Source organism: Maylandia zebra, linkage group LG15 (genome assembly GCF_041146795.1).
Source record: "Maylandia zebra isolate NMK-2024a linkage group LG15, Mzebra_GT3a, whole genome shotgun sequence".
Classification (NCBI taxonomy): domain Eukaryota; kingdom Metazoa; phylum Chordata; class Actinopteri; order Cichliformes; family Cichlidae; genus Maylandia; species Maylandia zebra.
This window is the reverse complement of record NC_135181.1, coordinates 40,970,762-40,995,618: the sequence shown is the minus strand read 5'-3', so window position 1 is coordinate 40,995,618 and position 24,857 is coordinate 40,970,762. Positions and strand designations below refer to the sequence as shown.

Genomic DNA, 24,857 nt, shown 5'->3' with positions numbered 1-24,857 from the left:
AAAGACACGCAGACACACAACAAGGATACAAAACCAGCTGTTGTCACTGTTCTCACACTGTTGTCTGAGTCACTGAATGTAATTCAGAGATTTGTATTAAAAACTTGCTGGTTCATGCGAACTTTTATACTGTTTACAGTGTAGTTTTTATTTGTTTAATCAAATGTGACAATGATAGAAACACACACACGCACACACGCACAGAGGGTAAACGGTCTGTATTTGTATAGCGCTTGTCCCTATGGACCCCAAAGTGTAGATTCAGCCATTCACACACTGCTGATGGCAGCTACATTGTAGCCACAGCTGCCCTGGCTGCCGGACACTGGCGACACCGGGCCCTCTGACCACCACCAGTCAACGGGTGAAGCTTCTTGCCCAAGGACACAACGACCGAGGCTGAAAATAATTAAGACCACCTGATGTATTTTAAATAGTTTGGTATTTCTTTTGTATATTCTATTTACTTTACTGGAATTTTTTTAGTTTACTGTGGACTTCTGTACAATCAGGAGAGGCGCCATCTGGTGGATATTAGACGGACTGCAGGTTTAAAGCATTTCTCACTGGCTTCTCTTTTCAGATAATGATGTATTTAGTGTTGTGCACTCATCCTTTCATGTTCACAAATATCTTTATGGAGTCCCGGAATTCAGTTTGATAATATTTTTAATGTCTCTTTAATTTTTGCACCCTCTGGAGTGCTCAAATAAAAGTCCTGCAGCTTGTTTAAGTTAGGAAGCTGTTGCCGCAAGGTTACCACAGTATGATGTCTTTGAAATATAGAGGTTATCTTAGAAACAATAATAATCCTTAGCACAACACTATATCAAATTGCAAATAAAGCTGTGGAGTGCGTCTCCTGTTTGTTCGTTAAAACCTGACCAGAAACTGATGAGATGCAAAGAAGGAAGCACCTCAGTGTGTCAGCGCTGTGCTTCTGCGGCGCTGGGCACGTGTGAAAGAGTGGTTTGATTCGCGCAGAATCAAAGTCTCCACATGTCACGCTAATGTACATTTATGTATTTAGGTTATTTCTGTATTTAGGCTGCTGACAGAACTTCGGTGACTGAGAGGATGGTGGTCCAATAGGAGTGCGACTCGGCTCCCCCGCGGGGCTGTGATTGGTCTGCGGGGTGGCGGTGGGGCGGGGCTGTGAGATTACAGCAGCATCTCTCTCCCTCCGCAGATCCATCAGACATCTGGAGCAGCCCTACCCGGGAATCAGACCCCTGAGCATCGAACGCTGACACCCTCCACCTACTCACCCCGGTGTTCGCAGTCTGTTTCCCGACACGTACCCGCTCTTCGGTGTTGCTGTGGTGGCTCTGTGGGCTGCATCTCCGGAGGGAGGCTGCTGCATCTCCGGAGAGACGGACGGTCCGTTTCTGCCAGTGAAAACACGGAGGTACTAAGCCTAAACCCGGGAGGATGGTGATGGACTGAGCTGATCCGACGTCTGAGAGGTTTTTAGGGCCCGATGGAAGCTGCGACACATCTGGACCTGGAGCGTCTGGATCCCGGCTCCAGCTTCAGTCTGGATTAAAGAGCCGTGCTCATCACCGGGGGTTCGGTGTATTTGTTTTCTTCTTTTAGTTTTTGCCCTTTCCTCACAGATAAACGGTCCTGATTGAGAGTTTGAAGGAGCAGGCGGATCCCCCTCCTCCTCCTCCCCCTGCTGGTCTGGATTAAAGCCCATCAGGATCATGAATCATCCCCCCTCCGTGACTCTAATCTGGGTTTTACCGAGCTGGATTTAAATCTGAGATCTGATCGGGATTACTCTGTTCCTGGTTCTGATCGGGTCACATCTGGCCCGGTCTGAACCGGTCCCGGAACTGGTGTGATCTTTGACTCGGTCCCGGTCTTCTTGGTGCTGGTTTGGGGGAGGTCTGCTATCATCATGCCGACGTCCCGGCCTGGTTCGGAGCCGGTGGAGTTCTGGGTGGACGGATCAAGGCGGGACGGGACTGTGGAGGAATTCTACACCCTGAGCTCGGAGCTGGGCAGGTCTGGACCACATTATGGGGGGGCAGGGGAAAACCGATGAGTTCATATGGACACTTCATTGGGCCAAAGTTGCCTGCATGAGGGGTCCATGTGATCCTTCAGGATTAACTTTGGCCACACTTTATAATCCATCCCGTGGATTACAGAGTTACTCATTTGAATGAGGTACCGGTTAAATACTGGTTCCTGTTGGAATTTAACGGGAAACACCGAAGCAAGAAAACGAAGCTTGAGCTTTGGTGTCAAAATGTTGTCAGCAATCTTTGTCTTCTTGTGTAATCACAGAGTGAAAATGTGTTTTATGCGCAGCATCTTGCTGTCTGCACATTCACGTTGTGTAACCAATATAAGATTTCAGACTGCGCCACTTTAAGCAGATTTAAGTGAAGGTTGTTAAAAATATTGATAACAGTAAAACACAGCTGCATCACGTGCTTGGTGCACGCGTATAATCTATCTATCTGGTGTATGTATCTATACATATTTGTAATGATTTTCAAAATGAGGTATATTTTTTATCAAAGAGGTTTTGCATTTTTAAGACTAGTATTTGATTTGGTTATTTAGCTTTTAGCTCTATCTAGGTGGTAAATTGGAATATTGTACTGGCATCTATCCAATTTCATACTTACTTTTTGATGATAGGGGAATTATTTCCATTTGCCGATACAAGTTTTTTTGAACAATTTACAATACAGTTTGTCAAACATTTTATTAATATATTTGAACACTTTACAGATTTTTATTAATAAATCATATTAATATCTTCCAGGTTTTCAAGTCAGTATTGATGTGGATATTTTGAAACATAAAAAATGACAACATAGAAATAAATACATTCAAATGTCTTGCATTGATCAATAAGTACTTCGGTTGCTTAAAGTACATTTAGCTTACACGTCTCTACTTTGACTGCAGCAGTTTTAATCCTGTACATTTATACTGCTGTGCTTTTGCTGCAGATGCTCTGACGCTTCAGTGTCTGCCAGTCTGGGTGGCTCATGTTTAAAAACCATAAAAAGTCAGAGCAAACATGGAATTTGAGCTAAAAGACAACAAAGATGAGTCGTGAAAGAGACCTGCAGACTGTTTGGAGCTCGGGCAGTTTGTTCGTTGTTTGAATGTTTACAGCGTGCGGTGGACTGTGTGTATTTACACACTGTGTTTGTTGTTATCTCAGCAAACACCAACACCCACAACACTGACAGCAGATCTGCAGAAAATGATGAAAATGATGTCAGCAGTGAAATCAAACGTGTGAGCATGCCGCCACCAGTTCTATTACCAGGTGTCCTGTTGCCATGGAGACCAGCCAGGACTGTGAGAGAGAGAGAGAGAGAGAGAGAGAGTCTGTGGTTGCTTCTCAGATGGATCTGTTTCCTCCATCTGTCCCGGCAGAATACCAGATCCCTAACCACACACACACATACACACAGAGTTGTGGTTGTGATCCCATGTCTTAATTGGACTTACCCTTAAGTAATCTTACTCTAATCCTAACTGAAACCCAACTCTGTTCCAGCTATAATCTAACTTAAGTCTAACTTTAACAGGCAGGTGTGAAAAGAAAAAAGCACACTCATAACAGAAAAGATGGGAATAAAACATCTCAAATAAAAACTCAACTTGATTTTTTTTGTATACGTCCACCAGCTGTTAAACCTTATCTAAACCTTTTTAATTTGAGTAACAGATAAGTTGAGTTTCATACTACCAGATTCTATTGCAGAATCTGCTGGGGCATTATTGGATGGATGAACCCGTTGTGCATGTTTCAAACACAAGGACTTCCTCTTGTAGGACCAAAAGTACCTACAGATTCGAGGCCTCTATGTTAATTGGTTTAAAAAATACTATTTTGAGAGAAATGTGTGAGATGTGTAAAATGTGGAGCTGCCACAGCTGCTGTAGTTCTATAAAAAGCCTCGTGTAGATGAGGTCGTGAAATTGTACTTCAAAATTAAGGAAATTATTTTGAAAAGAGAAATTATTTCTCTTTTAGCACAAGAACAGTGTGGTGGGGGTTGTAAAGAAAGAAAACCCCACACAAACCTGGAAGAGTTGAAATGGCTGGCAGTGGACAGCTGTGAGAATATTGATGGTTACACCCTCGTGCAATAAAGAGGATGTATGCGGTATAACAAGACACAACGATCAATTTGTTGCACTAACTCATCCACACGAGGCATTTTGTAGAGGGAACAGGAGCCATGGCAGATGTTTGGCTTTACATGACAACTGTAATCTCCGCATTTCAAATTAATCTTGAAATTTTGACTTTAATATAAAAATGGACATTCTTTTTTTTTTTCTTAATGTGGCCCTAATTCTCCGTCGTATAGTCTAGTGCAGGGGTGTCCAACTCCAGGCCTCGAGGGCCGGTGTCCTGCAGGTTTTAGATGTGTCCTTGATCCAACACAGCTGATTCAAATGGCTAAATTACTTCCTCAGCATGTCTTGAACTTCTCCAGAGGCCTGTTAATGAGCTCATCATGTGATTCAGGTGTGTTGACCCAGGGTGAGATCTAAAACCTGCAGGACACCGGCCCTCGAGGCCTGGAGTTGCCTACCTCGGTCTAGTGGAACATGTCTGAATGCCCTTCAGTGGAACAAACACTAGTTTCTTGGGTTTTTTTCACTGCACCAACATTTAAGTACCAGCAGGAACCAGTAAAAAGTCTAAATGTTGTGTCATTCATACAGTAGAATAACTATCAGTGTTTCCTGAAAATGAAACTAAATTTTAGTACTTAGTTCAAGTGCCTGTTTGGCTCCAATTAAAGAATCTCAGTTCCTCCTTTTCAGTAGCTCAGACTGGTTTCCATGTTGTACACACAGGTCTTTGCAGTGTTCAGGTTTAACTGTTTTGTGTTTCCTTCCAGAGGAGCGACTTCTATTGTGTATCGCTGTGAGGAGAAACAGACCCAGAAGCCCTACGCTGTCAAAGTCCTCAAGAAAACGGTCAGTGAACCAGCATGATGGAGACTTTAGCAGTCCAACAATATATAACATGTGCACAGATGAGTCGAAACATTATTAGCAAGAAATGATGAAGAAAATAACGTAGACTGTCCAGTTAGAACAGTGCAAGTCAAAGTCTAGGAGCCAAAGTGTTGGTTTGCCAAACTGTGTTTGATGGGGTTCTTCTGATTCTTGGTGGCTACCAATCCAACGTCCCGGACGGATCTGCTGCTAATATCTTTGTGATATACAGGAAACCTTCAAAAATCTGTAGGGTAACACTGTTTCAGCAGAAGACATTTGTTATATTTTGACTTATAAGGGTAAATCCGTCCATTCTGATAATGTTTCTTCTGTTGCAGATTGACAAGAAAATTGTTCGCACTGAAATCGGCGTTCTGCTGCGTCTTTCTCACCCAAACATTGTAAGTATATGCGATATATGTTATTGGGGTTTTCTCTCTATAACTGTAGGGTCTTTACCCTACATTATAGAGCACTTTGAGTGGTTTGGCACTATCTAAATGAAACTAAACTGAATGGAAAAGAGGGTTGAGTGCCTAAACTAGGTTTTGTGCCGAGCTGTAACGATGCTTGTTTAAGGGAGTCTGTGGGAATTGGGTTGTTCTTGGACCCAGCCTTGGTTCCATTTGGCTGCAAACAGGTAAACGTTTTTCTGAAATGCATTTTCAAAACCATCAGAAACTTAAACGTGGACCTGCATTTGTAAAGAATTATTTGATGGGTGGAAATGGAAGTCTTAGCCCAGAGATCCACTAGACCCCAAATGATCTATCAGATGACAGCCAATAAGCTCCCAGACTGTGAGCGGTCTAGTTCAAGTCAGGTCACTCGTAGAATATTTATATGTATTACTTAATCAAAACTTTCCTCCAGCTTTTAATGTCGTTGGATAAAAGCGTTGTAGAGTTGTGAACTTTCAAATCAAATTCAAATTCAAATTTTATTTGTCACATACAGTCATACACGGTACGATATGCAGTGAAATGCTTACACAACTGCTCGTGACCTAAAGAAAAAAAAGAAAAGGCTATGAATAAGAAATAAATATGAAAATTAAAAAGGGTAAATTTAACTGGGAAGGAATAAGATAAAATATAAAAATTTAAGTTGAAAATAAAATAACTGTACAACAAAATACACAATACACAGTATAGAAATATATAAGAATGTATGGAAAAAAAAAAAAAAAAAAAAAAAAAATATATATATATATATATATATATATATATATATATATATATATATATATATATATATATATATATATATATATATATATATATGTATATAAAAATGTCCAGTGTCCACATTTGTGTCTTGTGCAGTGCAAATATGCTTAAAGTGATTTAGTGATGAAGTGATTCGATTAGATGACCACACATCTAATCGAATTAGTGTAAACAAAGTCCAGAATGTCCAGCGGACAACTTTGAGGAATTATTCTTGGTCCATTCATGTGAGTCACAAATAGTTGAAATAAGTGCAAAATATGAAAATATGGAAGAAAACACCAAAACAGACACTTCGGGTTCTGCCAGGACATGAATTAATGACTTAATTTATAATATGCAGAATAAATCAGTTCATTTTTATTGTTCATGTTCACCTGGTCTGGTGTGACTGAATAATCTCTCTTATTTTCAGTCGACTCTAAAATTTTCCCCATAAATCTCTCTTTTCTTTGTATCACTTGTTTATGAGCTTGTAAGAATTTAGATTCAACTTTATTTCAGTCTGAGCATGGCCCAGAGTTCATCTACCAAGTATGCAAGCTATAGCATGTATTCTAATATTTTATTTAAGACAAGACTGACGCATCAGTTCTGTTTTTCTTTTCTTAGTACTATTTTAAAAGCAGGTCGATAAACTGCACCACATCAAAGTACGTGATGTGTGTGCTTTTTTTTATTGTACTTTAAGTATTGAACTGTCTATTGTCTGTTTCATGTTTGTTTCTTTATTTGTTGAATCTGGGACAATGATGACTGAAAACATGAAAAAAATCTCGTTACTATGTTCCTGCTTGGAAAGTTCAAAAATACTTCAAAGTGTTTGCTCTTCTCAAGCATGTTTTAAGTGATATTGAGTGTTTATGTACCAGAGGCAGAATCAGTTGGTTTTGCCTTCACTATTAGTGCAGTTTCAGTTAGTGCCTGTTGTTTACCTGGTGGTTAGGCTTTGGCACTAAAAGCTACTTAGGCTTTAAAGGCTGGGTTTAGGCTCTGAAGGATCCTTGAAAAGGTTTACAGGCCTAGGCTGGGATTAAGTTGTATTAATTAACATCTAATCCACCCTGAAATGAATTATTGGATGTAGGGATGGATGAATAGGAACAACTTGGTTAAGATTAGGTTCTATAAAGTGCTTAGTTAGGTTAGGTTTAGGTTTTACGCTGATAGATAATTAGTAGGTTCAGACACTTAAAATCCTGAAAGGGTTTAGGAAAAGATTGTGCTTATATCGTTCACATTAGAGTTGGGAATGACACAACCAAACCCAGGATGCTATTCTATACGACATCTTCATGTGTCACTGAGGAACACCAATGGCTTTGACAAAACTGGACATTTTTGCACTCTTACAGTGAATTATTCAATTACCAGTAATTTGAGCAAATAACAACAGTCCCACAGAAGTTCTATTTTTATATGGACATTGTTATTTACATATATGACTCTCAGTACTCGCTCATGCATTTTTAATATATTTCTGGCTTCTTGTGCTTTCCTGTGGCTCAGATCCAGCTGAAGGAGATCTTTGAGACAGACACAGACATTGCTCTGGTGCTGGAGTTGGTGACTGGAGGAGAGCTCTTTGACCGGTACGTACACACTCACATTAGCTGCTTTAGCTGTCCTACTGACATTGCTGTAGTTTTTGTGTTTAATTGAAAGTATCACTGGTTGGCTTAGTTTGAGAAATCTTTGATTACAAGTTGGGCTGTAGTCTGCAGTTCAGTTACAGTAGCTGTTGTGCAGTTGTAATGGCAGTAGTTGCTGTGCTGCATTTGTTACATTAGTTTCAGTGGTGTGTGTAGGTATATGCATTGCTGTATCATCAGTGGTTGCACATGCTGCATCAGTTGTGTTGGTTGGTCAGTTGCAGGTGTTGATCGAGATGGTGAATAGTGGAGTTTGGCTCGATCCATTTTGTTGTTATGTTTAGTTACAGATGTTGAGTTGGTGTGTTTAGATTTGCTGCAGCAGCTGTTGTGATTGGTGGAGTAGCGAAAGTTGCAATCGTCTATTTTTGGTATATGGTTTTGTTCAGGGTTGGCAGTGTGGCTGTAGTGGCAGAGGCTGGTTTTGCTGCAAAAGTTGTGATGTTTGGTTGCTATAGTTAAGAGCACAATTCCTGCTAATGAACCAATCACTTAACTTGGCAGTTTTCCTGTAGTTGCAGTGGTTGCCATGGTTAGATGTTGCTGTACTTTGGGGGTTTTAGGAGTTGCTGTGTCCGGTTACAGACGTTTCTGTAACTGAAGTTCTATGTTTGGGCACAGAGGCCCCTGTGTTAAGTTACTCATGCTGTTATTAAAGAACTTGTCATGTTTACTGGAGGTGTTACTGAAGTTTCCGTGTCAACGATTGGTCATTTACATAAATTAACATGTTTAGTTGAAGCAGGTGTTGCTGTGTTTCGGTGGCGTTGTTGGTGTAATGTGATGTGGTTGTTTTGACTGCATAAGTTGCCATTTTTACAGGCTACAACAGCTACAGCTACAGCGGTTTGCTCATTTTGTCCTGAGACTTCCAAACTGAGATGCAAAAGTCAAAGAGAATGAAAGAACTAACAGCTTGTTCCAACATCTCTGTTGGAAAACCGAACCAGACAAACACGTACATTAGTAAAGTGTAACCAATCAGAGAACAGATAAAGAGATGCTGCTCTTGATTTTCATGTCATTTTATCTTTGACTGTATTTTTGTTTCCAGGATTGTGGAACGTGGTTACTACAGTGAGAGAGATGCCGCTCATGTCATCAAGCAGATTCTGGAGGCTGTGGCGGTAAGATGCTGTATTCAGTGTCTGGTTTGACTTTGACAACATTTTATTAAATTGTAATAAAAAATTGAATTATTGTGGAAACAAAGGCCTCTACAGGCTACGAGCAATGAGAGGAACTACAGAAATCCTGAGAGGAATTACAAAAACAGACTCTTTGCCTATAAATAACCCTTACAGGCCCAAATGCTGCTGTTATTAATTTAAAAGCAAAGCTTTAGCTGCTGTTTGGTTTAGTTGCTGTACTTCCCATGTTTAATCCCTGGTGCTGCCTTTGTTACAGTAGTTGATGTACTTGCAGGAGAGGCTTATTTTTTGACCTGTGTTTGGTTACATGTGTTGCTTAAATTGGTTGGCTTAGTTGGAGTGGATTCCTTGTGTAGCTGTAGGTCTTGCTGCCACTGCAGTAGCTGGTTTCATGGTTGTTGTTTGGTTGCAGTAGCTTCCGTGCTGCAGGTGCTGCTGATACTACAGTAATTGGTTTAGTTGCACAGTAGTGATGCTTAATCACATTTTCAGTAGTCGCAGGTTTATTTAGAGTAGCTGCTGACAGCTGGCATTGAGGCTCAATTTGATCTATTTGGCTGGTGTTGCTATACTTTATACTTCGTAACTGCTTGGTGTGGTTGCAGCAGTTGCTATGTTTAGTTGCAGTTTCCTCCGTTGACGCGTAGTTGTTTGGCTGCATTATTTTGCAGTAGTTGCCATATTTATTTCCAGCTTCTGTCATTCCACTAGTTTGTTTGTTTGATGTGGTTGCTATGTTTAGTTACAGTGTCGCATCAATTGCCATGTTTGGTTGCAGGTGCTTCTTTTGATGTAGTCGTTAATTCAGTTGCAGTAGTTTCCACGTTTAGCTTCTTTTGACATGCAGTAATTGCTGTTATTTTAAGGCTTAAAATGGAAGAAGGTCTGGGAACCTGAGCTCTGTCTGGGTTTTCTGCTTCTGATCAATCAGCTGCAGCGTCTCTGCTGTCTGTGGATCATTTACCTCCATCCACCCCTCTGCTCATTAGATTACTGCTCGCCCCCACCAGCTCTGCTCAGTCTGTGCAGCCTCACACCAAACCTCAGCTTTAAACAGTCTGTTTATAGATCTGAAAGGTTTCATGGAGAGCAGGTCGTCAAATCCGTAGAGGCAATGTATGTAAAATTAAATCAACACTGTCAAAGGTGTTGGGCTTTTATCCTCATCTGATGGAGCTAATTTACCGTTTTTTTGGTCACAGGCTGACTAGAAACGTATTAAGCTGATATTTATCTGAAAGAACTAGATGTGACATTTCATTAGCACAGAAACATTATACGGCTCTAACAGGAGTCTGCTATCTTGCCATTCAGAAGAGGATTTTTTTCCTCGTGTAGGCGTGAGCCCTCCTCCAACTGATGAATCACAATCTTCCTGTTTCTCAACAGATTTGATCAAATGTTGAAGTGGCAAAGAAATCATATTTAAAGGTCAGCGTGCTATGCTTAATACAAAACCAAGAAGCATTCACTGACATGCTTATACAACACTGTACTGAACACAGACACACAGAATGAGCTGATTAAAGAAGCGAGTGAATCATAATAACATGTCATTATCGCCAGCATGAGACATCCCAATCTTTTGATGATCGTCTGAAGCTTTTTGTTGCAGCTGCGGTTCTTTCTGTAAGCATAATGCAAAACACACTCAGGCTGAGAGGCGTGTCCGCCTGTCAAGGCAAACTCAGGGGACCCAACACAGGTGTTGATGTGTTTATACTGTTGATATATAAACATACTGTTGAGATAATTTTAAACACCCAGCACGCCCCTACGGGCGGTTTATCCTTCAAGCTCGGGTCCTCTACCAGAGGCCTGGGAGCTTGAGGGTCCTGCGCAGTATCTTAGCTGTTCCCAGGACTGCGCTCTTCTGGACAGAGATCTCCGATGTTGTTCCCGGGATCTGCTGGAGCCACTCGCCTAGCTTGGGAGTCACCGCACCTAGTGCTCCGATTACCACGGGGACCACCGTTACCTTCACCCTCCACATCCTCTCGAGCTCTTCTCTGAGCCCTTGGTATTTCTCCAGCTTCTCGTGTTCCTTCTTCCTGATATTGCTGTCATTCGGAACCGCTACATCGATCACTACGGCCGTCTTCTTCTGTTTGTCTACCACCACTATGTCCGGTTGGTTAGCCACCACCATTTTGTCCGTCTGTATCTGGAAGTCCCACAGGATCTTAGCTCGGTCATTCTCCACCACCCTTGGGGGCATCTCCCATTTTGACCTCGGGACTTCCAGGTTATACTCGGCACAGATGTTCCTGTACACTATGCCGGCCACTTGGTTATGGCGTTCCATGTATGCCTTGCCTGCTAGCATCTTGCACCCTGCTGTTATGTGCTGGATTGTCTCTGGGGCATCTTTACACAGCCTGCACCTGGGGTCTTGCCTGGTGTGATAGACCCCAGCCTCTATGGATCTTGTGCTCAGAGCTTGTTCTTGTGCCGCCATGATTAGTGCCTCTGTGCTGTCTTTCAGTCCAGCTTTGTCCAGCCACTGGTAGGATTTCTGGATATCACCTCCTCTATCTGCCGGTGGTACATACCGTGCAGGGGCCTGTCCTTCCATGATGGTTCCTCATCTCCCTCCTCTTTCTTGGGTTTCTGCTGCCTGAGGTATTCACTGAGCACTCGGTCAGTTGGGGCCATCTTCCCAATGTATTCGTGGATGTTCGTTGTCTCATCCTGGACTGTGGTGCTGACACTCACCAGTCCCCGGCCCCCTTCCTTCCGCTTAGCGTACAGCCTCAGGGTGCTGGACTTGGGGTGAAACCCTCCATGCATGGTCAGGAGCTTTCTTGTCTTTATGTCAGTGGCTTCTATCTCCTCCTTTGGCCAGCCTATTACCCCAGCAGGGTACCTGATCACGGGCAGGGCGTACGTGTTGATGGCCCGGATCTTGTTCTTACCATTCAGCTGACTCCTCAGGACTTGCCTGACCCTCTGCAGGTACTTGGTGGTTGCAGCCTTTCTAGCGGCCTCTTCATGGTTCCCATTTGCCTGCGGGATCCCCAGGTACTTGTAACTGTCCTCTATGTCTGCAATGTTGCCTTCTGGTAGTTCAATCCCCTCAGTTCTGACTACCTTCCCTCTCTTTGTTACCATCCGACTACACTTCTCCAGTCCGAACGACATTCCAATGTCATTGCTGTATAGCCTGGTAGTGTGGATCAGTGAATCGATGTCTCGTTCACTCTTGGCATACAGCTTGATGTCATCCATGTACAGGAGGTGGCTGACAACTGCTCCGTTCCGTAGTCGGTATCCGTAGCCAGTCTTGTTAATGATCTCACTGAGGGGGTTCAGGATGAGGGACCTATGGATGGAGGGAGATATATATATATATATATAGTTTCTGAGCATGGCTCAGTTGGAGGTATTGCTGTAGTTGCAAAGGTTGAATGAGTTGTGGTAACGACCATGTTTAGCTGTGGGAGGAGGTTGTTTGTTTGTTGGTTTAGCTGCAGAAGTTGTTGCTATATTTGCAAGGTTTTAATTCATTTTGATATTAACCATGTTTACTTGCAGGTGTTGCTGCTTTGGCAGGATTTGCGATTTTTGGTACCAGGCTTACTGCTGTAGCAATAGATTAGATTTAGCTGCAAGTGTTTTGGGTTGCTTGGTTACATAGCTGGCTAATTTAAAGTCACATACGTTGCTGTAGTTACCAGGTTTGTTTTAGTGCCAGTAATTGACATGTCTAGTAGGAGGTACGGCATGAGTTGCAGTGGTTGGCATAGTTACAGTAATTTATATATATAGCAAGTGACATTATTAATTGCATAAATTACCCTGTTTAGTTGCAGGAGTTGCTGTAGCCGTGGTTGATTTAGTTGCAGGTGTTGCTGGTATCAGTGTTGTTGCACATGGCAGCAGCGTGCAGTGGCTGCAGGTCTCTTATGTAACAGCTGCTTCCATCCTGCTGCTGAACAGATTAAAACCAGAGAGGATTAACGCACGCACACACTCGCACACACTGACCACAGCTGACCTACATCTACAAGAGAAACATACGCCCCTTTATGTGTGTGTGTGTGTGTGGGGGGGGGGGCAGGATTACAGTACTGTTGTATTTGTTGTATGTGATGTGAGTGGCATTAATCTGTAGCACAGAAACATCCCGCAGCCCCTGAACACAGCAACAGCTTTAACAGCAGATTCTCAGCATCTGAGTAAAGACCCTACAAGGTTGTGTTTGAAGTTAGAAACAAAATATAAAAAGAAATCCATATTTAAAAGCAGAAGTGGAAAACGACACAGAGCCCGTCTGCCTGTTCTGAATTACAACCCCACACCTTCACCAGCATGAAGGAGGCTCTTTGACTTCCTCACAATGTCAGCAACTGATTTTGTGATTCAACATCAAGCCGTAACGTGAACCTTCTCTGTGGCTCTTTTCCTCCTGTTTGGCAGCTCAATCTTCAACATCCTTTGTCCTATATATAAACCATCTCTCCTACGCACATCTTTGCTGCTCAACCTGAGCTGTTCCTCTGATGTACTCATTCCTAATGCTGTCCATCCAGCTCTTTGGAAAATCTTCACCGTAGCCACCTCCAGCTCAGTTTCCTGTCTTTTTAAAGTGCCACTGTCTCCAAACCAAGCAACAAAGCACATCTAGCTGTTATAATCTATTTAATTTCATTTATATAATGCCAAATCACAACAACATTTACCCTGAGATGCTTTATATTGCAGGGTAAAGACCCTATAATGATACAGAGGTAATCCCAACAATCAAAGATCGCCCTATGAACAAGCACTGTGTGTCACTGTGGAAAGAAAAACAAGAGCGCGTCTGTGGAAACAAGAAAAACACCCTTTCAGCTAGATTGCTTGTCTTTATTTGTAAATAACATACAAAAAAAAACCTGGTCCTTTAGAATAATCAACAGTACACCGTTTTGTTATTTACCAGATAATTGCACTAAAATGCTGTAAAAGGCACCATCACCACAAGAATAGTCAAGAGATGAGGCCATGGCCCTGTGATGCAAACTACGCCTTGATAAAGTTTTGATATTGGGCTCTATTCCAGTTCTAAGGCTAGAAACGTGTTTATTTTTGCTGCAAAGTTGGGGATTTTAAATTGGGAGTCCATGGGGACTGACTCGCTTTTGGACCAGCCTCAAGCTTCAAGTGGCCATTAGAGTAAATGCACTTAAGCTCTGGCTTCATTTTTCAGTCCAGGAAGTTTCCGCTTGATGAGGCAACAACTGGATCATCTTTCCCACGTTTTTCATGCTTTTCTTCTCTGTGCTTTAGTATTTACATGAGAACGGTGTTGTGCATCGTGACCTTAAACCAGAGAATCTGCTGTACGCCGACCTGTCTCTGGATGCTCCGCTGAAGATAGGTAACAAACTCTCTACATACCCTCCACATCTGAATACAACAGAATGAAATGACAAGTTTATCATGTTCCAACACAAGTTGTGGAAAATATTTTTCTGTTATTATCGACCACGCTGTCTGTTATCATCAGTGGTGAAACAGTGCAGTTTGGAAATGCCGAGTATGACTGTGATGAGACATCGATGATCTAAAACACATGAAAGTAAAACAAAACTCGTTTCCTGGCTCATAACAACAGGAAATTATTGCTTTGTTTACTTCAATTTTAAACATTTGCAAATAACATGTCAGTAACTGCCCTAAAGACTGTTTTCAAATCTGCTCCTATCATCTCAATTATGTCAGCTCCTATTGTGCTTATACTGTATGTAAAATAAAAATCAGCATTCTTAAAATAACCACAAACCGTGGTCGTCTTGTGGCCCTGAAAATATGCATGAACACTGGAGTTTGCTGTGAGAGCCCAAACATTTGCATACAGATTTAGCATCAGTCTTAAACTGAGGTTTTGCATACAGCTCAACCTTCAGTGTCTTTGGCTGCATTTGAGGCATTAAACTTGTGACTGCATCATATTTCGAGCTTGTTTAGTCCGAGAGGTAAAAACTCACAGAAACATATTGTTGGCTCAGAATTTGGTTCATTTTTGGAGGAGCTCCTGCGTCCAGATGGCCAGCGAGCCCTCGGCTAATAGATACAGATGGAAGCCTCCGTTCCTTTCGAGTGAAACTCTTCTCCACCAACACCTTCCTTTAGTTCAGAGACTTGCCTGCAGAAAAACACATTTTCCTCCACCTCCACTGCTTCACCCCCTCATTTCTCTTAATATAGAAACAGGAAACTGAACAAAACAAATGCATTACAAGGTTTTTATCTCGCTTCAGTCTGAATGAAAGAAAATATTCTCTTCTTTTACAGCTGACTTTGGTCTTTCAAAAATCGTAGATGACCAGGTGACCATGAAGACAGTCTGCGGTACTCCGGGGTATTGCGGTGAGTACAAAAATTGGTGTAGCGTAGCTATGAATACCACATTCACTTAAGCTCACTGTATTCTTATCTATATGGCCTCCAATCACACAACATTAGTCATCTCAAAGTCCTTTGTACTGTAGGTTGAAAGCCTACAGCACAAAATAGTCAAACGATCCGATATAAACAGCACTTGGCAATCAGAGAGAGAAAAATTTGCCTTTTAATAGGAAGAAACTTCCAGCAGAAAAAGGCTCAGGGTGGGGCTGCCATCTGCTGCGACCAGCCCGGGCTCAGAGCAAACAGTCGATGGCAAAAATAAGACTCAGCTCACAGAAACAACAAACAGGACAACACAAACTACTGCAAAGAAGCATAAACGAGTGAATGAGAGAAGAGTGATGGAGAAGTGCTACGAGTGTCATGTGAAAATTCTCAATTTTCACTGTGATCCTTCTAATCGGCTGAAGGCTGAAGGACAACCAGATAATGAGAAGTTACAACGTTAAAATTATTTTTCAGCATTGCTCTGAGCAGGATGCTTCTATTTTTGACAATGTTGTCAGTTAATTAGTACATCCTCAAAAACGACTGCAGTGTTGCTCACGGTAGTACTGGACATGTAACACCATCCAGAGAGGATTTCTGTTTAAACACCAGATTTTTAGGACCAAACACAGAATGACTGGATGGTGTCTCTCCCACAGCAGCACATCGTGTTTGAGGAAGACTCAAACACTCCAGCATAGTGTGGGACCTTTAATCTCAGTGATACGACATGGCACAGCAGCAGGACTTGGTGGTGTAGTAACAGCCAATGAGCAGCACTTTGAGGTGTGGGGAAAGTTAAAGTGGTGACGATATGGCAGCTGACGCTCTGGATGGTGTCTGTAGATGTTGCTGTAGTAGGTGTAGTATCAGTAGTAGATGTGTTTATTCACCTGCGTTGCAGTGATATATGCGAGTGGGCAGTAAGGCGTTCCCTGTGGCGTGTTCTCTGTGGGATTTCAAAAACTCTCTGTTAGAGCTTCTGTCAGCCATCTGCTGTCTAACAGACTCCTCTGCTTGCAGCTCCAGAGATCCTGCGGGGAAATGCCTACGGCCCTGAGGTGGACATGTGGTCGGTGGGCGTGATCCTCTACATCCTGTGAGTCCATTAACACCTTGCTGCCAGTCCAAGCGTACACTCACACATATATACTAAAATATTCATCGCTGACTCACTCTCATCAGTATATAAGTTTTATGGCCCATCTGATTCATGACAGCCATTTAACACAATGACATAATATTGAAAGTCTGCATCCTGTTTATCTGCTTTCCTCAGACAGCAATTAAGCTTTTAATGCTGCCTTCAAATGGATCTGAGACCGACACACTGCTGTGGTTTCTCATCTAGAAGGGATGTGGCAAAATAAGCGTCCTTTCCTAGACTCTTTCCTTTGGTTTGTTTCCCCAGACTCTGTGGGTTTGAGCCCTTCTTCGACCCAAGAGGGGATCAGTACATGTATAGTCGCATCCTCAACTGTGACTATGAGTTTGTTTCTCCGTGGTGGGACGAGGTCTCCCTCAATGCTAAGGATCTGGTGAGTTACACCAATGATTTGACATTATTATTTATGTTAAATGTGAAGAAGTGCAGGACCTCACACTTTATTTTAAAGCTCTCAGACATGTTTTAAACTCTCGCTGCCCAGGACAGCGTAGTAGAAACTTAAACTGACCTGAAAGACTTTATACTGGGCATTGACTGGGATTGGTGACATCACTGGGACTTCACACTTTATATTAACTTGTCTGGAATCACTTTGGACTTGGATGTATATTTGTGATGCTGTTTTTGGACGGCTTGGTACGTGTTGGATCTTTGGTTGGTGTCGACTAACACGACTAAAGCTTATGCTAAACTAAAACTAGACTTGACTTGAGTGGAGACTTGTTTGAAATGATATTGAGATTTATGGAATGACTTGACACACTAAATTGTCTTGGCCTTTACCTCTGGATGACTAAAGATCCATTTCTTGGTGTGATTTGAATTCAGAATGAAGTGAATGACTTGATAATTCACATGAGCCTGATTCTACATCTTGAATCTTAACATTTATTCATAGATTGGACTTGGACTTGTTTGAAGGCCTCGGTTTGTCCTGTCTGATTTGTCCGCAGGTCAGTAAGCTGATTGTCCTCGACCCTCACAAGCGCCTCAGTGTCCGGGAGGCCCTGCAGCACCCCTGGGTGCTGGGCAAAGCTGCCCGGTTCTCTCATATGGATACTACCCAGAGGAAACTACAGGAGTTCAACGCTCGACGCAAACTTAAGGCTGGTCCTTTGTCATAGTTTCATTTCACAGTGATTGGTTTTGTGGGCATCAAAGGTCATAGAAGACTTTTCTGTCATTTTAAGATTTGAGTTGACATTTTGGGAGATAAACTAGGGAATGACTCTTGTACATAAAGCCCAAAATGAAATCTGCTCAGAGCATCTGCACCTGTATACTATGTGGCCTAAACTTTTATATACACACACATAGACTAGTTAAACTGCAGGTGAAACTTCACCGGGGCTCCAGATTCCACCCACCAAGAGTTGGCTTTCAGATGATTCAAACTTCATGAATGAGGTCAGTAAAGATCTTAGTAAAGCTGGCTCTGGTGAGCCTGGGTGCAGCATAAAAATGTAAATTCAACAATCACAGGATTTACATTCGAGCGGGCAGTTGGTAACAAAATCATATTTTTTCTACATGGCATTTTGAATTTATTGAAATTACAGGACAGGGTAATAGAGAAACATATTTAACAGGGAAGAGGAAGCTGAAAGCAAATATCAACTCAACATAGTTGACAAATCTGCTTTAAAGACTTTTAAAAGATCCTGAATGCTCACTCACTGTTCTGTGTGCTGACAGGCGGCCATGAAAGCTGTCGTGGCCACAAGTCGGATGCATGAAGGTTCGCGGCGTCGCACAGACAGCTGTGACATTCCAGGTTCAGGGGCTTCCAGGCAGAGCAGCATGCAGCAGGACCCGCCTCCTGAGTCTGCATGCTCCACCCAAAAAGACAAAGAGGCTCCACCTCCTGACCAGCAGTTGCCACAGGAAGTTGAATCGAAGTCTGCTGACCCAAACGCCCTCAGCCCCTCTCCTCCACACAGCCCCAAACTACCCAGCTCTGATGTCACACCCGCAGGGCCCATCCCCACCAGACCGCCACTGCGCGCTGATGGGCTGCGACAAGTATCTGTAATCCCTAAAAGCATGCTGGTCCAACCCCGGCCGCCGCAGAAAAGCTGCTCTGTCATAGAGCCAACCCCCAGAGTTGGGGCCACACCCACACTGGGCTCACCCCCGAGTCCCAACAACCTCAGCAATGGCTTCACATCTGGGGCGGAGCCTACCAGTAAGACCACCCACTGCCAGTGATCACATGGCAAAATTAAAAAAATTCTCGACTCTGCTTCAGTTTCACACAGAAGTAAAAAACGTTCAGCTTTCAGCAGCTAAATGAACTTATTTGGACCAAATTACAGTAAACCCAAAATCTGCAGCTCACATTTAACCCGCATCACCACACGTCTGGGATCTCTTTGGCTTACATGCTAACAGATACGGATTCATGGAGGGGTCGCTGGACATTTCTGAAGATGGGCAGGTGTTTTATCTTCTGTTTTTTAGTATAAAAGTATAAAGGCCTTCGATTATTTAGGAGAAGTAAAAATAATTTCCCCCATCAGCACTCGTTTATGTGAGGGTTGACTAAAAACACAAGAAATGTAATAAATGTGAATTGTCTGTTAAGCACTTCAATCTCAGCAGCACTGTCGAGCTTGTTTGCTCATTTTCACTGAGACAGTGGACGTGTTAAGCTAAGTCAGTGACAAATAACCAGCATGCTGGGGAGCAGTTATCAAGGCCGTGCACATTTGGACTGGAGGGTGTGTTAGCATTTAGCTCACCCACTACAGCACTTCATCAAGTAGCTCTGAATTATGCAGCACATCAGCAAGACTCAATATATTTTTGCAAAGACTCAACATATTTGGAAAAAATTCGAATAATAAAATAACTCGTAAGAGCTACAATTTATTTGTCTTACCACAGAAATGAACCAGTGACGTGTGTGTTTACAACCAAAATGAAGCACTCGATCAGTGACACTGGACGATGGCGTCTGTTATCACACCTTCTTACTTACAACCGGTATCAAAAGGGAGCTATTCTTTTTTAAGTTCTTATTTTTTGTTATTTTCTGTAATATGTTACAGTTTGAGCTGTTAATATTAAACATGGCTAACATTTCAAATAAAAAGGTGAACGTATGTAAAAGTTATCCATATATGCAAAAAACTCAGAACTCAAAACTGTTTTCTGCTGTTTTTTGTATTTCTTTTTAAATGTATTATTTTTTAATGTTCAAAATCTTTATGTTTTCATCTGCTACAGGCAGTATATGCTTACCTAGTGTCAGGCTTACAGAAGTTAGCAGATTTGAAGAAAGTGTTTTTTGGGTGGGGGTGTGGGGGACGGATGAATAGCTCATTTCTGACAGGATGAATTGAGGAGTATTTTTAACTCTGCTAACTCTGCACTTACTATCTCAGTTGTAGAGATTTGGGGAAACTTCAGAAATAGGCCACTGTGGCGTTCAAAGTAAACTTTAATGGAGCACACATTAGAAAAGTAAAAACTAACACCCAGAAAGTTTCTGGATTACTGCAACTAAATGCAGTTATTGACTGAGCAGTTTATTAATACAGAGTTTTTAATAACCCAGATTCACCTACAAAATCTGCATCTAACATCAAAGAGGTTAATCGCCGGAGAAATAAACGACAGGTTTTCTTCAGGGAGGAAAAAAGTGCTTCATTTTTGCTGCAAACATTTATTTTGGTCTTTGCAGACTCCCACATTAAAGGGACATTACAACATTTTGCACCAAACACTTTTGCTAAATTTGACTATGACTCACATGTCCTACAGTTAGCTTAGCATAGCATAATACTGGCAATAAAGAAGCAGCTAGCTTTAAGTCCACTTTCCACCACCTTCAGACTTAACAGCCCAGATCTCGTAAACAGACTTGGACTGCTATCATGTGGGCTTGATGAATGTATCCGGTACCTGAGGAATTAGGATCAAATTTTGACTCTGTTTCTTTTCTTTAGCGTTTCTGTGGTAACATTTGGGTGAGATCTGGCAAAGAGCTGACTGTTTGTGGGCCTAGATTGTGATTGTGCCTGCTGTGATTTAGATTTGCACCACAGCTTGGGTTTAACAAAATCAAGTTCAAGTCCAACATTCAGATAATGTATGGATTCCCTAACTGAGTGGCACCGCAGGCCGACCTTTACTGCAGCTAAACATTTAACAATCTAATTGAAAAGAAAAAGGAATTCGTTCAATTTCCACAAAGAGGCAATAATCAATTATTTCTATCCTATCCCAGGTTTAATGTTCATGCTTTCTGTCTGTTGGCAGGTGTAGGTGGAATTTCCTCCATACTTAACACAAAAACATGAAACTGAAATCCATGCTGATCTTTTCCTTTAAGTCCTGCTCTGGGACAAACTGAGACTTGAGTATTATGTTTGGGCTTCTTCTTCTCCTGACGCAGAAAGCGGACTTTTCCTGTGATGCTCAGGACAGAGACTGATTGTATTTTATTAAACGTACACAATGACTTGGCGCTCACCTGCATGAACGGATGCTCTTTATTCATGGACAAGGAGAGAGAGCGCAGCTTCATTTCTCGGCTTTTTCTTCTTCTTCTGCATCCCTTTTTTTAGCATGCGCGCTCAGACGCTTCAGACTTTCATGTTGCTGTAAAACTCTGAGTTTTTTAATCCTTTTTACTATTTACCGCCGACACCCGCTGCCGTGATTACGCAGCTGTATGAGTAAATAGAGTTCCTCCAGTGTGTAGCGTTCAGGTAAGTAACTCGTGTTTGTGATCTTCTCGTAAAACGTTGTGTTGTTTACACTTTATCAGCAGTGACGATGCGATCTTATTTGCACTGTACATACTGTAGTTTGGTTTTAGACAAGTTATTACTAACAATTTTACTGCTCGACTCGCTAAGAAACATGTTCAGTGTTTAAGCTCCCAAATATACCAAATTTGACCTTCGTGGAAAATAAACCCCTTTCATCCGATCTAAAACCACACGTTCTACCTCTTTTTGTACAGGGGCTTCCAAAATGAAATGAAAAGATGCAGATCTGGAAAGAAAATGAGATGAGACAAGAAAGATCCAATTTACATTTACACTTAAAGTTATGGTGGCCAAGACAGAACCAACAGAAAGTCTGAGAAAACACAAGCAAGCACTTTAAGCCAGCCAACAGTGTATGCTACCTAGCAGGGAACATTATACTGTTTGCTGGTTCCACAGTAGTTAATCGCTGTGAGGTTTTGGAGATGTTAGAGGAGTTTGTAAGAACACTACATTGGCTACCGAGCGGTTTCTCAAACATTTTGTTTGATGTGTCCAATGTCCACTCACGACACCACAGCTCATTAGTCAACAAGTCCTGAATTTATCACGAGCCAGTGCAGGAAATTCCTCTTAACTGACCGCACATATGCTCACACAGAGCAATTCATTTGTTTGCTTAATCACTGAGTGAGGCTGGTCAGGAGGCTCGCGATGAACTGGCTGCTTCAGATGTTGTTTATCAGCATCTGATAGCAAGGCCACGATCTCCGAAAAATCATGGAGAGCCTTGCCAAGATGTCCAAGCCGGGATGCCTCTTACTTCATTGTTTTCTGCATTCGTTCCTTGTCTCACTGCAGGCAAGCAGTTTTCTTGTACTGCATATGAAGAATGGACACGACGTTGGTTTTTTGAATAGATGAGAGGGTGGATAGCTCGTGTATCAGCTGACACTAGCAAGCTTGGTTCGTAAGCTGCATCCATTAGCGTAAGGTGAATGATGCAGTATTCTCTCACTGTGCTTCTGAAAGTGAAAGAAGGATGCTTAACTGCATCTGAATGACATCATCTACAGTTGAATCCGCCTCCAGTTGTTTCTCAGCAGAGAGCTCAGTCCACAGTGAACCGCTTCACATAAAACCAGTCCAGTCTCTACTTTATCGAGACGTTTTCACTTTGCAAACAGCAAACCTGCATCACAGCATCATGTCTGGAAGATAACTAAAGCTAATATCTCACAGCTTTGATTCTCGGCGGTTAAATCACCCACACAGACGCCCTGCTGATTTTAGGATCAAATCTTTTATTTTAAAAGAAGCTAATTATGTCTGCAGCACACCAGGCTGGATGAACGTCATTATATATCAAATTTGTAAATAATATTAATATGTTGAAGCAATGCATATATCTGGTATGTGATTTAGCTATCTTTTGATTCTTTTGACTCAATTCTTTTCAGAACTGAGTTAAAAGAATCTCATTTTAAAGCACTTTAAGAAGAAACGTGAAGAGATGCAGTAAAGTCTCATTAAGCAGTAAACTGTGGTGTTTACAGCTGCCTAAAGGTCTCTGCTTTGTGTTCTGTCTCAGCCACCATACAAAATCCTAGATTATGAAGAGGAGCACATTTGTTCCTGAAGGGCTTTTCTTTTTTAAAGAGGAACCACAGCTGTAACCAACACTGCTCCCACAATTGATGAAAACTGATGAATGGATGGACATGCTGATCACAAGCTTACCATCTCATAAATTCAACAGTCTGTCTAATCGCTGTCCCATATTTTATTTAGATAAAAAATATATTTGCATTTATGCATCAAATCATTCTCTTCAATTCAGACCACTCACCCGGGTTTTCACATGGTTACATGGGAAGTAATGAATCATTAAAAAGGAAATATCAAACCTGCAGTTTCAGACTGTCAGTCACAAAACATATATTTTGGATTTGAATTTCAGTTTGTGATTTGGTTCCTCTTTAAACCATTCAGTTAAAGCACGAGTTTTCCGTTGGACAGATGTGTCACAGCTGGATGCCACGTTTACCTGAGCACAGGTGTTTAAAGCTTCTTGCCAGACGGAACACACTGGATAACTAGCAGTCACGGTGAACGCATGTAACTGTATATTTGATTTATATCTATACGCTTCTGTAAGAACATGAACATTTTGCTTCTATTTATCTAGCCTGTTAGAGATTTGCAGGGTGGGGTTGAAGTGGGTGGGGCTACAACTGTAAATGGTATTTGTTTTGTGTTTGAGTATAATTGTACCTTTTTTTAAAGATTCTGACAGCTGACATATAAAGTGACAGTGTAACAGTCTGAGCTGTTACACGTGTATCTTTGCATGTATTATTTAACTTCCTTTGATCACATCAGATTGAAGAAGCAAACAGGGAGTTTGAATCCTGCAGGACTCTGTAACAGCTGCTCAGCTGATCTGAGGTCTGTTTGAATGAACTTTTGCTGCAGGATGTTTCAGGCAGGGTTTTGCATCACATGTACAGTAAAGGATATGAATCACTCATTGCTTCTGGTCTTCTTTCCACACCTTTGCTGTCAGCCAAAGACGTTTGGAGGACAGACGGATGCAGTGTTGACGGTATTCTGGTATTTTCTGGTATTTCTTTTGGTGACAAATGAGTGTGCTCATCATACACACGTTTTGTTCGTCATACTCTTTCTACTTTTAAATAAAATAGAGAATTCTAGTGTGAAAATGCTATCATGGCGTCTAAATTCAAGTGTCGCTTTCAATATAATCGGACAGAAAATAGAATTCCTTGGAAAGATTTAGAATCAGAAAGAGGAAAGAGGAGGCTGGAATGGGTTAAGTTCAGGATATTACACAGAGTCAGTGCAACCTGATTGTAAATCAATTATGTAAAAAAATAAAAAATAACATATAAATATAAAACAAATATAAATGCTATGTACTTATATGGTTTATTTTTGACTTCTGTTGCCATGATGACAGATCTTTCTTCAAAATAAGATTTCTAATCTCAATGAGATTTTTACCTGGATAAATAAAAGACTAATAATAAAATGTAATTTGTGTTAACCCACTGAGCATTATCTGTTGGTTAGAGAAAAATCTACATGCATTTCAATTCAGAAATGCAAACATGCCTTTGAGTATATCCACGTTTATACTCTGTCAGTGAACTTTCCTGACCAGGGGCCTGTTCTTCGTACCTCGCTAAGTAGGTTAGCCGGATTAGATTGTTGACGATTTCGCGTGATCCTGGATCAGTCGGTTCCCCGAAGCTCATCCGGGACTTGCTGTCATAGCAACAGAGCCGTAAGCTCCTGAAATCCCTCACTCATGAGTTCTTGCTCTGCTGCCGGAAAATACCGAGCACACCCCTTCGACATTTTCGCCGACCAATCAGCGGGTTGCCGATCAATGTTTCTACTATCGATGCGTAGCCCCTTTTACGGCACCCAGTGATCGCGCATTACTTCATCCAGCTGTAGTAATCGTCAACAGCAGGTGTGTTCGGGGAACCGGATTAGCGAGCTCACGGTTAGCGCGATGATTTGATCTTGGATGTGTC

General features: G+C 41.9%; 1 protein-coding gene across 2 annotated transcripts; it reads left to right on the top strand.

Annotated features, from left to right (window-relative positions):
- Positions 1 to 1,148: 1,148 nt before the first annotated feature.
- Positions 1,149 to 23,824, top strand: si:ch73-60h1.1 (calcium/calmodulin-dependent protein kinase type IV). 2 transcript variants are annotated; one of them, XR_013093278.1, is made up of 12 exons: positions 1,149 to 2,010; positions 4,893 to 4,971; positions 5,334 to 5,396; positions 7,734 to 7,816; positions 8,931 to 9,003; positions 14,299 to 14,389; positions 15,307 to 15,381; positions 16,432 to 16,507; positions 16,820 to 16,946; positions 17,530 to 17,682; positions 18,272 to 19,013; positions 20,840 to 23,824. XR_013093278.1 is itself a non-coding variant. In XM_004561547.5 (11 exons), exons 1-11 carry the CDS (start codon positions 1,904 to 1,906, stop codon positions 18,782 to 18,784), a joined length of 1,440 nt encoding a protein of 479 aa, XP_004561604.1. In that variant the 5' UTR covers positions 1,149 to 1,903; the 3' UTR covers positions 18,785 to 23,824. The 2 variants fall into 2 exon arrangements, 1 of the variants encoding a protein (XP_004561604.1); XM_004561547.5 differs by having other exon boundaries at positions 18,272 to 23,824.
- The last annotated feature ends 1,033 nt before the right edge of the window (positions 23,825 to 24,857 follow it).